The following is a 14405-nucleotide window of genomic DNA, read 5'->3' as shown; positions in this document are numbered from 1 at the left end:
TACTTGGCACCCAGTTGCTGAAGACGAGAAAACCGACACCTTCAGAAGACATCAGGAAGACCGACCTTTCATGCGAGGTAAGTAACCGCTTGGCCATCCTGTTGAACTTTGCCTCTTACCTCCACAGTAGTGCATTTTTGGAGTTAATATATTTAGGTAGGGGAGTGTGGGGGGCCAAAGCCCCCCATATAGGGGTGTGTGTGGGGGGGCAAAGTCCCCCTCATCAGTGGGTTTAGTTTTACTTACTTTAGTTAATTTTATTGGGATGGCCAAGTGGTTAGTTACCTCACATGAAAATGTCAGTCTTCCAGATGTTGATCTTCTGAAGGTGTCGGCCTTGTCATCTTGGGCAACTGGGTGTCGGGTAAGTGAGCAGTCGGTCTACTGAAGTAGACCCATATATATATATATATATATATATATATATATATATATATATATATATATATATATACACACATATATATCTAGATTTCATCAGGCATTTTGAGGAATACCCATAGCAGATAAGCAGCTGAAAATGAAAGAAAGCTAACATGAAGAAAAATTTTTAACTTGAATGGTTACATAACTATTTTCGTGGAATTAAAGCAACCATTTTATTTCACGCAAGGAATAATCAGTATAGTAATACAATCATGCTTCAGTAAAATGTCTTTTAAAATGTGTTTGCTATTTGATTTTTTGTAAGCTGTTGATGAACTGCTATTGTTTCATGCTCATCAGACTCCTCTGGTTTGTAGTTCTGAATTAGAGGAGACTCACTGAAAGTGAAACAACACAAAAAATTAGCAGTGGACATCCCAAAGTCCAACTCAATTACCATCTGAATGCCACAAAATATGATCCTGTTGGATGATGTCAGAGTAATCTGTTGCAGGTATTGGAGTTGCAGTCCATTTACAGTCACTGAGTGTTTGTTGCTAAGGTTTTTTAGGGAGAACTGCAGATAAGGAACTTGTTTTCTCATATATGGCTCCAGCTGTAGGTGGCAGCGGGATACCTGTTGATGCTTAAGTGTCACATTGCATTGAGGTCCTCTTCCAATATATAGATTATCCATAGTGCATTTTATCTGATCAGGAATCCCTTGGAAGATGCCACAGTTGTGGTCTGGATGATACAGGGCAACTTTAAGCACACTTACTGATTCCTCCATCTGCCCACAGCAGGGATTTTGATTACTGTTCATAGCAGTACCGTATCTAGGAAACCAGAGCAAAAGTTTTGATGATATCATAGCTTCCTATTCATGAAAGCAGAAGATATATATAGTGAATTTGAATGACAACACATCAAACTAAATACATAACCTCTGAATAATAACAAATATACCTCTCCAATGAGAAACCATACTCAAAAATGTTTTTACTGAGAAGTTTTTCTCGTCTATTCCTGCTCATTATCAAATCACCACTACAGCTTCTATTCCCCATTCATTTCCCATTTATGTGGTGAGAGCACAGCTGTATTATGAATGGCAAATAGGCAACTATCTGAATATATTTAATTTTAGGCCCTAAGATATCCCTTTGCATGGCTGAAGAGTCCCAAGGGATGCCCATCCACTTTTGCAAATGACATTATCCCTGTACTCCACCCTTTGTATTCATATGCCTTTGTTCATCTCCCGACTCTACTGGGGATTATAGGTGGCAAACATGTCCCCAGTCCTCCCCTGAGATGAGATACAAGAGTCTTCTTTGACATTACTCTCCCTCTCTAGCAGAGCTTATCCAGCACTAGGCAACCTAGGCATTTACCTAAGGCCTGATGGCTGTGTGTGTGTGTCTGTCTGTGCGTGTGTGTGTGTGTGTGTGTGTGTGGGGGGGGGGGGGGCACTGGCCAGCTGGCTTCCAAATTAACTTTTTAATTAATTTAGAAAAATTAAACATTTCCTATTTAACGCTGTGGCAACCTCCTCTCCTTTCAGAAGGCATACATGCACTCTCCGTCTTTAATACAACACACATGCTAACACAGATGTAAGCACATTCTGTACTAGCTGCTGTGTGAAAGAGACATGCAGAATTTACATATGCGTGTGTGTATATGTGTGAAATATTCTAGTTAAGGAAAGAAGATTAGCCAGTTAACTTACTCAGGCTCAAATCATGTACCTTAATTATCGGAGACAAGAACCTGAATTCTCTACATCAACTACCAGACTGCTAAAGGAATTATGAGTTTTACTGCATTTTCAATGAATTACTCATTTCAAGGGAAGAAAAGTCTACTGTTGCTCATACTGTCTGTTTTCAATGTGCAACTATTTCGTTTAGCAAATTGCAGTCAGTAGCACAACAGGTAGTATACTTGCCTTTGCTTTGAAAGCCTGTGGGTTCAACTCCCATACCATGTAGATGTAATGCTGATACTGTTGTGCACTTTATGGGAGGATGCAGGTGGTATACTCCTGTGTGTGTGCCTTTGTTGGAATGGACTTGCTGTTGGTTTGCCAGCCATTTCCTGTTGCAATATTACCAGCTTCCCAAATTTTCTTTTTAATGTAACATAGGTAATTAATTCTTCAAGGGCAGCAGGCACTGAATTTGTAGATGAAACACTGACATATAAAGTTGCTTGTCAGTAACAACCTTTCCATTAGTTACAGATCTCTTTAATGTGGAATTATTCAGATGACTTTCAGTTCTGCAGAGATTGTGCATATTGACTGATATTGGTGGATTATAATGACAGATGTTTGAGTGGCATTTTATGGGTGAAATGTTTGGAAATTGGTAGTTTTGTCATTATTGGTTCATACATTTTGTTTCATTGCTTACTGGAAAAATGTTAAACAATACAAATTTAGAACACATTCTAACAAGTGGTGCTGTATTATACAAGGAATGTAATTTAATACAATCATAAAAGTGAATCAAAGAACACATGGATGTATGCACGGTCCTGAAAGTGTATGCAAGAAGCCTGTGGTCTGAAAACAGCCCAAAGGTAAACTTAATCTGATACTGGCATGATGCATTTTCTTTGAATGTGGGTTTCAATGCCGTTTCAATAAATGTGAGTTAGGACAGAGAAGTTTACTGTTCATGCTAAGTCTGTTTTCATTGTGAGGCTTTACTCTTTGTTTAGCAAACAGCTATCAGTATTTGTAATGTAAAATTAGAAAACAAGTTTTAAATTAAATCCAAATATCTGTAAAATTGTAGAAGTAAAGAAGAAAACAGTATGTGCACTGACAGGTTTGAACACTGTGGCACCATTTGCCCATGATCTGGCTTTGCTCCCTAGCCACCTCTTACATTGCTTGGGTCACTAATCAGAATTGGTAAACATGGCCCCAACCCTCCCAAGAAGAAGTGAACAAAATCACATATAAGGAATGGGTGAGGGGCTGCAAGGGAGCTTGTAACCCCTAAAAATGCAGTTTGGCAGAGGTTTACAAAAATAAGTTTAGTGATTGTGTATAAGGGTAGCCTGCTTTTCACAGTAATACTGACAGTGTAAGCTCATTGCTCTACATTTTGCAGTGACATAGTGAATCTTTACAGATGGCACAGTAGTACAGCAGGTAGTGTTGTTGTCTCACATTAAGAGGATCTCCAGTTTGACTCTCAACCAGGGTGTTTTTTGAGTAAGTTTGCATATCCTACCTGTGTTTGCATGGATTTTCTCTGGGTGCTCACACATTCCAAAGACATGCACTAGGTGGATTGGACACTCTAAACTGGCCATAGATGTGAGTGTGCATTTGAATGTGTGACATGGAATAACAACTGCAGCAGAGCTAGCCACCTGATGGTATGACCATTGGCTCTAGATGATTGTCACTGTTGAAATGGCATCCCAACCCCATGTGCAAAAATAGGAAAAGCGGTTGTGGATGGATGGATAATGGGCCTTTACACACTGCCCTTTTCACAGACAAGCTGAAGACTGTAATAGCACTTCATTCTTCACTCACTTTTGTGTATATGAAATATTGCCAAGAATTTAACTTTATAATGTAATTCCATTAGTACAGAAATGGAGTGCCCGTTCATCCTTTAAGTGTCATAAATAGCATGCTACAGTGATACCATGGTGTTGCATATACTTCTGGTTCATGTCTGACACCATGGATGTATAATGAAGGTTACTCTAAAAGTCCTGCTACTGGCCCATTGATAAAGAATTCTTAGACTAACATGAACACTACAGCTCATAAACATGTGATCTGATGTGCACTTGCATGTAGAACCACTGTACCTTTACAGAAATGAAGCTCTAAATTGACAGGAAACTATCAGTGCATTCTGGATTAAAATACTCAGATCTGCCACAGAGAGATAAAATAATTATGTATCGCAGCTGCTGAATAAGAAAGAGTATCTTTTGCACAAAACTAAAAAAAAAAAAAAAAAAAAAAAAAAAGAGGGATGCACCTATTTCATGTTAAAATGTGGAGTTATTTAGACATTTAGAGGGCTAAGTGTTGGCAAGTGAAGTGAATGTTTGATGCATGAAATTTGTTATATGGTGGGCCCCCTTGCAGGGTATGCCTATTCAATAACTGGTAGGTGATTTCTGTCTGTCATCAAATTTTACATATAATTGGTGGCCTAAGATGGTATCTTTGCTGAGGAATAACCTACTTCTTGAAGTAGTAAACTGTAGGTTTGCATGAGTGTGGGAGAGGGACTTTACTCCATTGAGGACTGTCTATGGCTCATGTTACAATGTTTGTAGATAGAGTTTATTGGATGATCTGTACATATGCTTAAGAGGCATGAGGATTGTTTAAAGATGGGTTCTGACTATGTGGCACAGAGGGATGGAGTCCGGACATTGACTGAGTGACAAGAGATCAATTAGTGGCTTGGATGCTAGATCAGCTGGGATGGTGAGGGAGGGAGAGAAGTGACTTTGCTGGCCTGCCCAGTCTGGGAGGGGGGGAGATAGGAAGGTCTGTTTCTACCTGTGACAAGAATGCATCCCTGGTGATGGGGGTTGGTGTCATAATTACAGGATAGATTGCCTTAACATTAACATTTTGGGGGGGGGGGTCTAGACCTAACTGATGTTATGTGTGGTAATGCATGTAATACCACTAGTCCTGCTCAGGTAAAGTCATACCAAAAATTCCTATAGAAGGATGTATGATTAATTATCCCTTCACAACTCATCAGTGATGTGGTCCCAGCCCTAAGGGACAGTACAGGCAACACATAAGGTAAAACGATGCAACTGGGCAGCTGATGGTCAGCTGGGGACAAACAAATGGCGAAAAAAGATTGTTTAAAGTTTTAGGGTAAATTGCTCACGGGGAATAAAAGATAGGATGATTTGTACCAGTTTAATAGTTTGGTGTGGTATACTGTACTGTTGGGGTACATTTGAGTATCTTGTGATATGTATTGAGGGGTGATTTTTTCCTCTGCTGGCCACTTCTTCATTTGTTTAAATACTACTGTTATACAAAGAGCAGATACTTACTGACTGACTTAATTTTCCAATATGTTTTGGACAGTGATGTTTGGAAACTGAGTTGGGAAATTTAGTTTGATGTTTTTTCTCTGTTTGACTATTGATGTGTATTTACTGTATTTATCATGATTAGGTCTTTAAGGAATGTCACATGGTTTGTGTTAGTAGACATTCCAGTTCTTGAAGTACTAAGAAACTGAATTATACTAATTTGTAGTACTTTAATTTATAAGTATTTTTGTTGTTAATTATACTTTTAAATATATGAAGGAGTGGCTGGGTAGACAGGATGAGACCCCAGAAACTGAATTATCTCTGGATGATAGACTAGGTAATGACTGCATGTTACCTGGGTACAGGTGGTATGTAAACAGATAGTTGGGTTTCCCTGATGTATCTCACCTCGCAAGGTGACTAGCCAGAGTTCACCCGCGAGAGATGCACTTACATAGCTAAACTGGAAGCAAAGCTCTCTCCAGCCAAGATTGTGCTAGACAGTCAAGAGGAGAAAGTTAACACCCACACAACACCTCAAACAACACATAGTCCTTCAAAGCCCACACATAGCAACACAAAACCCAGATATGCGGAGGCTCTTACGTTAACCTGCCCAATCAACAAGGGCCTCCGAAGCTGAAATGCAAATAAACACCACCCCCAAACACAACCAAAGTGTCACATAACTCACAACACCAGTGTGCCACCCAACAGCAGCCCCTAAGGCAAGACGACATACCCAACACTTTAGTCATAGGTGACTCTATAGTCAGGCACACACCAGGCTGAACAAGGAGAAAATTACAGTTAGTTGCCTGTTGGGTGCCAGGATCTGCCACATAATGCATGCAATCAAGTCACTCCACAACAGGTACAAATATGACTCTCAAAAAAAAGAGGCTAGCACCAAAGAGTGAGAAAAAAAAAAATATTAATATAGTAATATATAAACCATGAATCAAACCGGTTTCGGCCCCAAGGCCTTCATCAGTGATACACTCATAACATTCAAAGAATACTTAAATAGTATTGTAAGTACATTAATTAAGCAGATTAATCAGCATTTAAAGACATAGCACAGTACATAGACTCATATACATAACTTATACAAACCACAATTCAAAGATGGTCATTCAGGCCAGGGGAAAATAAACCCCCTAATTTAATTATCCAAGCCTTCTCCTTGTTATTCAATATACCGTGCCATTCCATTTTCCTGGATCTGTCCCCCCAAATTTTATCTATAACAGTAAAATGAAATGTGGCTGTTTTGTGATTTTGAACATGTTTGTAAAGGGCATTAGTCAGACGCTGGTTTCTAATATCATTGAAATGTTCAGACATTCTGATCCTAAGCGGCCTGGACATCTGTCCCACATAAAAGGCGGAACAGGAGCAGGTGGCCAAACAGACCACCCAATCTGTCCCACAATTACCAAAGCACTTAACCTGATAAACCTTACTAGTATTCCTACTAGAACATTCCTTAGTTTTAAGCATATGTGTACCGAATGAGCAGTGTCCACGGGGAAAGGACCCCATCAATTTATCCCCAGTTAATGTAGTTTGTTAATCAAAAGTAGACTTCTAAAATCCAGATTTGAAATGACTGAGGTATGACCCCAAATTACGACTCCTACGATAGGAAAATAAACACTCTGGTGGTAGTATCCCGGCTAATTCTTGGTTGCAAAAGGATATTCCAATTGTTTTTAATAACATTTCTAGTCGCATTAATGTTTCTTCCATATGTAGTCACAAACTTAATTATGTCCTGTTCTGTACCTGATCTCACCCTGTATTCCAATAATTTAGCTCAGTCCTGATCCTGAGCCCAGTTACTGGCTGTCATAATATACCCTGACTTGTATCCATGATTACAAAACCTTTTTATGAGTTCCTGTTGATGGAATGCATAGGTACTTTGATCCGAACAAATTCTCCTAACTCTCAAAAATTGAGATTTGGGTATGTTTCTGATAGTATGAAGGGGATGTAAACTAGTAGCCTCCAATAAATTATTATATTGGGGGTATTTACGAAACACTTGAGTGGACAACGTATGATCAGAATTGCGTGTTATTTGAACATCCAAAAATTGAATCTCCTGATCATGCATGTTAAGTTAAATTCCATCCCCCATTTGTTCTAATTTAGATATTGGACAAACTCTAGTAAATATGTAACATCATCCCACCAGATCAGCCAACAACCGTCAAGGTACCTACGCCAAATGTCCATCTCCCCTAAATAAATATTATGTGATGGATCATAAATAAGAAATTCCTCTAGGTACCCCATAAAAAGGTTTGCATAAACGGGGGCAAAAGAGGCCCCCATCGCGGTTTCTTGTGTTTGCCAGAAACAATCAGCTTGAAAATAGAACATATTCTTAGTTAATATGTGTTCAGCCATACAAATTAACAGGATGTTGAAGTTGGGTGGATAGATGTCCGCCTTGTCAAGCCAATATTTTAATGCTTCCAGTCCAGCCCAATGGGGGATGTTTGTATAAAGAGCGGTAACATCTAATGTGCACATCATCCAACCCACCTCCAACTGTAAGTCAGACAGAATCTGGAGGAATTCGGTGGTGTCTTTCAATCTAGCAAGGACCATCTTTAATAGAGGCTGTAAATATTGTGTAAGATATACTGAAAGGGGTTCAGTCAATGAACCCCCACCAGATACTATAGGTCTGCCTGGTGGTTTTTCCAAACATTTATGAATTTTGGGTGGCAGATATAAAATCTGCTCCTGGGGATCATCCACCACCAATTGTTGTTTCATTCCCTCATCAATAATACCTTCTTCAATCACTAGTTCCAAAAAGGAATCTATTTCCCTTTTGAAATGCATAGTAGGGTCAAGCGGCATAGACATATAGTATCTGGAATCATGTAACTGTCTATAAGCCTCATTCAAATAATACTGAAGGTCCATGACCACCACCACTTCTCCTTTGTCCGCAGATGCAATGACAATGTTGGATTTATTTTTCAAATTTGTCAAAGCTTCTTGTTCCTCTTCAGATAAGTCGTGACCTAACATACAGGAATCATTTAATTTAAAATGCAGATCTTTCAGAGAATATTCCTGAAACACAGACACAAATTTAGCCATAGGAGGTTGAAAATTGGATTTCCAAAACCTAAAATCCCTACTCGTCCGACTATTATCTTGTCCACCAAAAAATAATTTTAAATTCAGCAGACGACAAAATGCTAATACATCAGTGACTACAGAGTCTTCATTCACAAAAAAGCCAGGAACATATGATAGTCTTTTATTCAATAACTGTATTTCAGCATTAGTCAAGTTAACAGAGGAGTTATTGTGCACATTAGAAACTTCAGTTACTGGGGTATAAAAACCTGTAACAGTGTTTCCACATTTTTCAATCCTTCTATGTTTTCTACCACCCCTACGTTGTTTATTCCTAAAGGGTCATCCAAACCTCTGGATTTCTTATGCGCTGGTGACACCTGAGTGAGTACTTGTTCTCTTTCAGTAGCAGACGAATCTTCCCCTGACGTACTGCTATAATCGGTCTTCGATCTCTTTAAGATTGATCTAGGTCTCTTCTTCCTAAGCTTCCCCACCCCAGGCTGCCCATCAACAAAAATTTACCATTTTTCTCAGTCCAAAAGGTTTGCCCTTGTCATAATCTGTCAAATCTCTTTGAAATGTGTGTAATTTTTTTAGTTTTTCCAAGGATAACAAATGCTGGGAAAGTTTGGTGAAGCATAACTTAAACCGGGGCTCTCCATCAAAAGCTTTCACTTCCTCACAAATTTGTTTAATCTCATTGGTATTAGTTACTATGATGAGTTCATAATAGGAAGACAAAACATTAACAAAGGACATCGTAGCTTGTTGTTGCACAGATGCCTATTCTTCCAACAACCCATCATCTGGCGCACTAACAAAGGGTTGTGTATGAATTCTTAAACCCCTTGGTGTAATATTTTTGGCTTGATATGCCCAAAACAATTTTAAATGCCAGACATTAGTCCTAAGTGAGGACATGCTTTTGGTAAGCTTTCAAACAAATCCCTACAGATATTATCCGGGTTCCTAACATTGCTATCAATACTTTCATTATGATCAACAAGCCCAAAAACATGTACGTCATCCTAATCAGATGACAATCCCTGTATAATGGACACCAAATCCATGATCTTATAGAAATAACAACTGTTAAATGTGAAATGTGGGCAGAATGTGCCTAATATCCCTTGATCACTTCAATATGATATATGCAATCACAAAATTATTCACAACAAAATACAGGTTGATCCAATTTCAATTAAATACACTGAAACTTACAACACAATAGCCCAATAATCCCTCAAGGCCATTAATACTATATTAGATTTGCAATGCTTGAAGTCACATCTATATACAAAAATATTAGATACAATACAGCCTAAACAAACAATATGCCTATTATAAAAATAGATAAAAAATAAGAATCAAACCATAACTCAAAACAACATATTCAGGTTTCCCCCCTTTTTTCGGATAACACATACATAAATAATACTTTGTATTATTGTGTATTCTGTGTCAAAGACCCTACATACACAAAACTTCAAGATTTATTGAGACCACAGTAATAGAATGTACAAAAAATGTAACTGTGGCAAAAGCCACAGTATATAATATTAGTACTCTAGTCCCAAATTCCTGAACCGTGTAATGCGCATTCCCTTATAATCTACATAGGTAAATTGACTCAACGTCAACAAAAACACAAAAACAACCCACCAATCTACCCGATTTAATAAAATTGGAGGCTACAAAATTATTCGAGCTGGGAACTGTTAATATAGCATGAGCAACAGCCCATACATATGATCTATACCTAATTATAATAAAACAAAAGAGCAAAACATTTTTTTGCACCAATAAAACACAGGTATATATTCCCAGCCCAAAATTAAATGAACTCCAAATACATTAATGAAAAACACCAATATCACGAAAAAATATCTTAAATGATCAGAAAGGCCATTCAAGAAACTCTTCACTGTTCATAATTAATACACATATTCACATAACATGGCCAGAACCCCATTGTTCCACCCCATATCTAGAACAGTACTTTATTAATACCAAAAAGCTCTTCCCAAGTCAAATGGTACCCACGTTTATGCAACCTAAAAGTGTTGTAAAATCATACCCCACAACACTATTATATATTCCGTTGCAAAAAACTGCCAGGGTCCAAAAAATGGTATTACATAATCCTGTTCATGAGGTATGAACAATAACCTTGGCACAAAAAATCTCCCAACTTGTACCTAAACGTATATTAACAAAATTCAATCTGATTACAGAAGCACATCCAATATTAAATGACATCAAAAAAGCAGTTGGTACTTCACTCTCACAATATTTCATTCCCCAAGAAACATCAGCATTATCATAGTCCGTAAACATGGTAGACACAGTAAAATACTCGATTGCCCAATCCCTCTTGTTTAACCCAAGAGACACTTCCGCTGTTAATGTGCCCCCAAAACAGTCAATACTTCTTTTTGATGATACCTCGCCCTTTAAAAAGCACAAACATTAAGAAGGCCCAAAGGAAATTAACATTATCGATGTAAATATGTTGTCAATACCCCATTGTATTAACTCAGTAACTCAATACATATGGTAAATATCACAACCAGTATTAAATCACCGTTACCAAAAAGAAAGAAAAAATACATACAACAGGTTCCACATACATAAACAGGTCGTGCTGCACATTAATCCGCCATTAGGCATTTCTCAAACATTGAAAAAATAATGTCTGAAGTCTGTAAATCCAATAATTGGATTTTGGTTGTAAAAAAACAGTACTGTGCCCAAGTAATCACCACAATAATAGTTGTAAACACCTGTAATCACATTATATGGCTCAATCACCCAGTCACTCCTGTTTAGCCGGAAACACACTTCAAATATTGGTATATCCACAAGGCAGTCAGTATTTCAATTCAATAATGCTTAGCCTTGAAAAAACACTAAGAAGGCCCCAAAAATGCTCTCGTTGTCAATAAATGAAAAATAATGTCATTACCCCTTTGTGTAACTAACTTAATGCGAATGGCAAAAAGCCCCAAACAGTATTCAGTCACTGTCTTTACCACAAAAAGGAAAAAAAAGGCAAGAGTATATACGACTAGCTTTAGATAGATGTACAATAAGTATACACATCATTCCATCACGCGATCCTCTTCACACATCGAAGAATTGTGGTCGAAAGTATGTGAATTCTGAAGTTAAATCTCAATACTAAAAGGCAGTACTCTGCCCCAAAAAGTTTCACACCAAAACAGTTGTTGATATCAGAAGAAATATACGAAACCACAATCCAAAAGGGATGCCAGATATCACACATGCATCCCAAAGCTCTTCAGCTCATCTGCCCTTCAGCTCTTCAGCCACAACAAAAAACAGCCAAATAAATGAGAAAACAGTTCCATACCGAAATAGCATGTAGCCAAAAACATGAAACAGGTCAAAAACACTGAAAATCTTGCTTCAAACATCTGCTACTTAAAATGAATGTTTCTCACTCCCAGTGAGAATGAAACAGCACTATCTACCACACAACGTACTCGCACGTAAGGCAGGTGCAAAGGCCAAAAAGCATAATCAAACTCAAAAAAAGAGGCCAGCACCAAAGATTGAGAAAAAAAAAAAAAAAAATATATATATATATATATATATATATATGGGAACACTTCACATAATCGAATTACTGAAATCTCGAATTTCATATGGTCGAGACTATATGATCGAGATTTCAGTAAATCGAATATGTGTATTGTTTAAAAATAAGAGTTTACTTACCTTAATACATTGCGTGCACACAGAGGCAAGGATTCTTGTATGCTCTGTGTGTACGTAATGTTTTATTTCTTTTGCGGTGTTGACAGGAAATGAGAACTCTCCTGTCTTGCGCTTCAGCATACAGTGCAAGACGCGAGATTTCCCATTTCCCCACTGTAGCGCGATCTTGGAGTTGGTATATTTAAGTAGGGGTGGGTGGGGTGCAGGGGGGCCCCTGCAAAAGCGAAGTTTGTCTTTTTTCTTTGGTTTCGCTTCAGAAGTTCGAGTTTATGAAACTCGATCTTTTGGTTTCTGTTATTTGCAGTTCGAGATTTTGTAAATTCGAGCTTCTGAAGTGAATCCATATATATATATTAATATACTAATATATAAACCATGAATCAAACTGGTTTTGACCCCAAGGCCTTCATCAGTGATGCACTCATAACATTCAAAGAATACTTAAAAAGTACATTAATTAAGCAGATTAATCAGCATTTAAAGACATAGCACAGTACATAGAATCATATACATAACTTATACAAACCACCATTCAAAGATGATCATTCAGGCCAGGGGAAAATAAACCCCCTAATTTAATTATCCAAGCCTTCTCCTTGTTATTCAATATACTGTGCCATCCTATTTTTTTTTTTATCTGTCCCCCCAAATTTTATCTATAACAGTAAAATTACATTTGGCTGTTTTGTGACCTCCGAAGCTGAAGCGCAAACAAACACCAAGCACAACCAAAGTGTCACATAGCTCACAACACCAGTGTGCCACCCAACAACAGCACCTAAGGCAAGACAACATAGTCAACACTTTAGTCATAGGTGACTCGGTAGTCAGGCACACTGATATCCCACTCACCAGGCTGAAGAAGGAGAAAATTACAGTAAGCTGCCTGTCGGATGCCAGGATCTGCCACATAATGCATGGACTTAAGTCACTCTACAACAAATACAAATATGACTTTGTCATTGTCCATGTTGGAGTGAATAACTTGAGATGTACCTCCCTGGACTACATGAAAAGAGACATGGAAAAGCTCTTAGATCATGTAGCCCAGGCAGGTATGACCCTAGCCCTGAGTAGCATCCTGCCATCACCCAGAATGATACCACAGTATAAGGACAAAATGATTGACTTCAATAATTGTCTAAGCTTCTGGTGTCATTCAAACGGGATCCAGTATCTGTCTGCCTGGGACGATATGCTCGACAAACCATGATGCTTTGCAAGAGATGGTTTGCACCTGTCACCCCTGGGATTCAGGTTACTGGCTAAGGCTCTTGCCACCCCTATAGTGCCTTTTTTAGGCAAGGTTTAAAGGACAAAACTACCACTGTAATGGGTACAAGCAAGCAAAATCTGAAGGTAATGCTACTCAATGCTAGAAGTCTAAATCTCAAGATGCACTTTCTTGAGGATCTCCTAAAAATGGAGAACATTGATATCTGTGCAGTAACTGAGACCTGGTTCAAAGCTCCAGAGAGCACCCCTGCAATACCAAGCTACAACTCATACCACACTTTTTGGCCACCACATCAGGACCGAAACACTAAGGGTGGAGGAGTGTCCATATTCACCAAGGATATTCACACCTCCAGGCTGGCTGCCCAACACAATGCATCTGAAATTCTCCAGGTGCAACTAACACTAGGTAAGACTGCAATACAAACTGTAGCTTGCTACAGATTCCCCACCATGCCCCAAGATTCTCACTACACCTTTCTAAACATACTGAAAAATATTAAGATACAACCAAACACCCTAATACTGGGTGATTTCAACTACCCTACCATTAACTGGGAAAACTACTCCTGTACCAACACCTTTGCTAAATTGTTCTTGGAATTCATAAATTTCAATGCCCTAGAGCAACTAATTCATAGTCCCACCAGGGGTACCAATATTCTTGACCTGGTCATTACCAACATGGGAGACTGATGCTCCACACCAGTGGTCACCCCCTCATTAGTCAGATCAGACCATAAGATAATCACATTTAACACCCGCATCCACCCCCACCCCACCCCCTTTAAGGAAACGTCTGTAAAAAACTTCTCCAAAGCCAACTTCATGCTTCTCATGTCAGAAGTAACAAACTTCATGATACCCATGCAGATGGGAACTGGAAGTTCAAC

At 38.5% G+C, this 14405-nt stretch overlaps 1 protein-coding gene across 1 annotated transcript in view; it reads right to left on the bottom strand.

Annotated features, from left to right (window-relative positions):
- Positions 1-403: 403 nt before the first annotated feature.
- The window catches only part of TIFAB (TIFA inhibitor), a 102373-nt gene continuing 88371 nt past the window's right edge, over positions 404-14405 (bottom strand). The window contains exon 2 of the mRNA XM_044069687.1: positions 404-1205. Within this exon, the coding sequence (XP_043925622.1) occupies positions 659-1192 (534 nt within the window). The 5' untranslated portion in view covers positions 1193-1205 and the 3' untranslated portion in view covers positions 404-658. The remainder of the gene's footprint in view (positions 1206-14405) is intronic.

This window comes from Protopterus annectens, chromosome 4.part0, assembly GCF_019279795.1.
Source record: "Protopterus annectens isolate FY-2018-M chromosome 4.part0, PAN1.0, whole genome shotgun sequence".
Classification (NCBI taxonomy): domain Eukaryota; kingdom Metazoa; phylum Chordata; order Ceratodontiformes; family Protopteridae; genus Protopterus; species Protopterus annectens.
The sequence above is the reverse complement of the archived record's forward strand: the minus strand, read 5'-3'. Positions and strand labels throughout refer to the sequence as shown.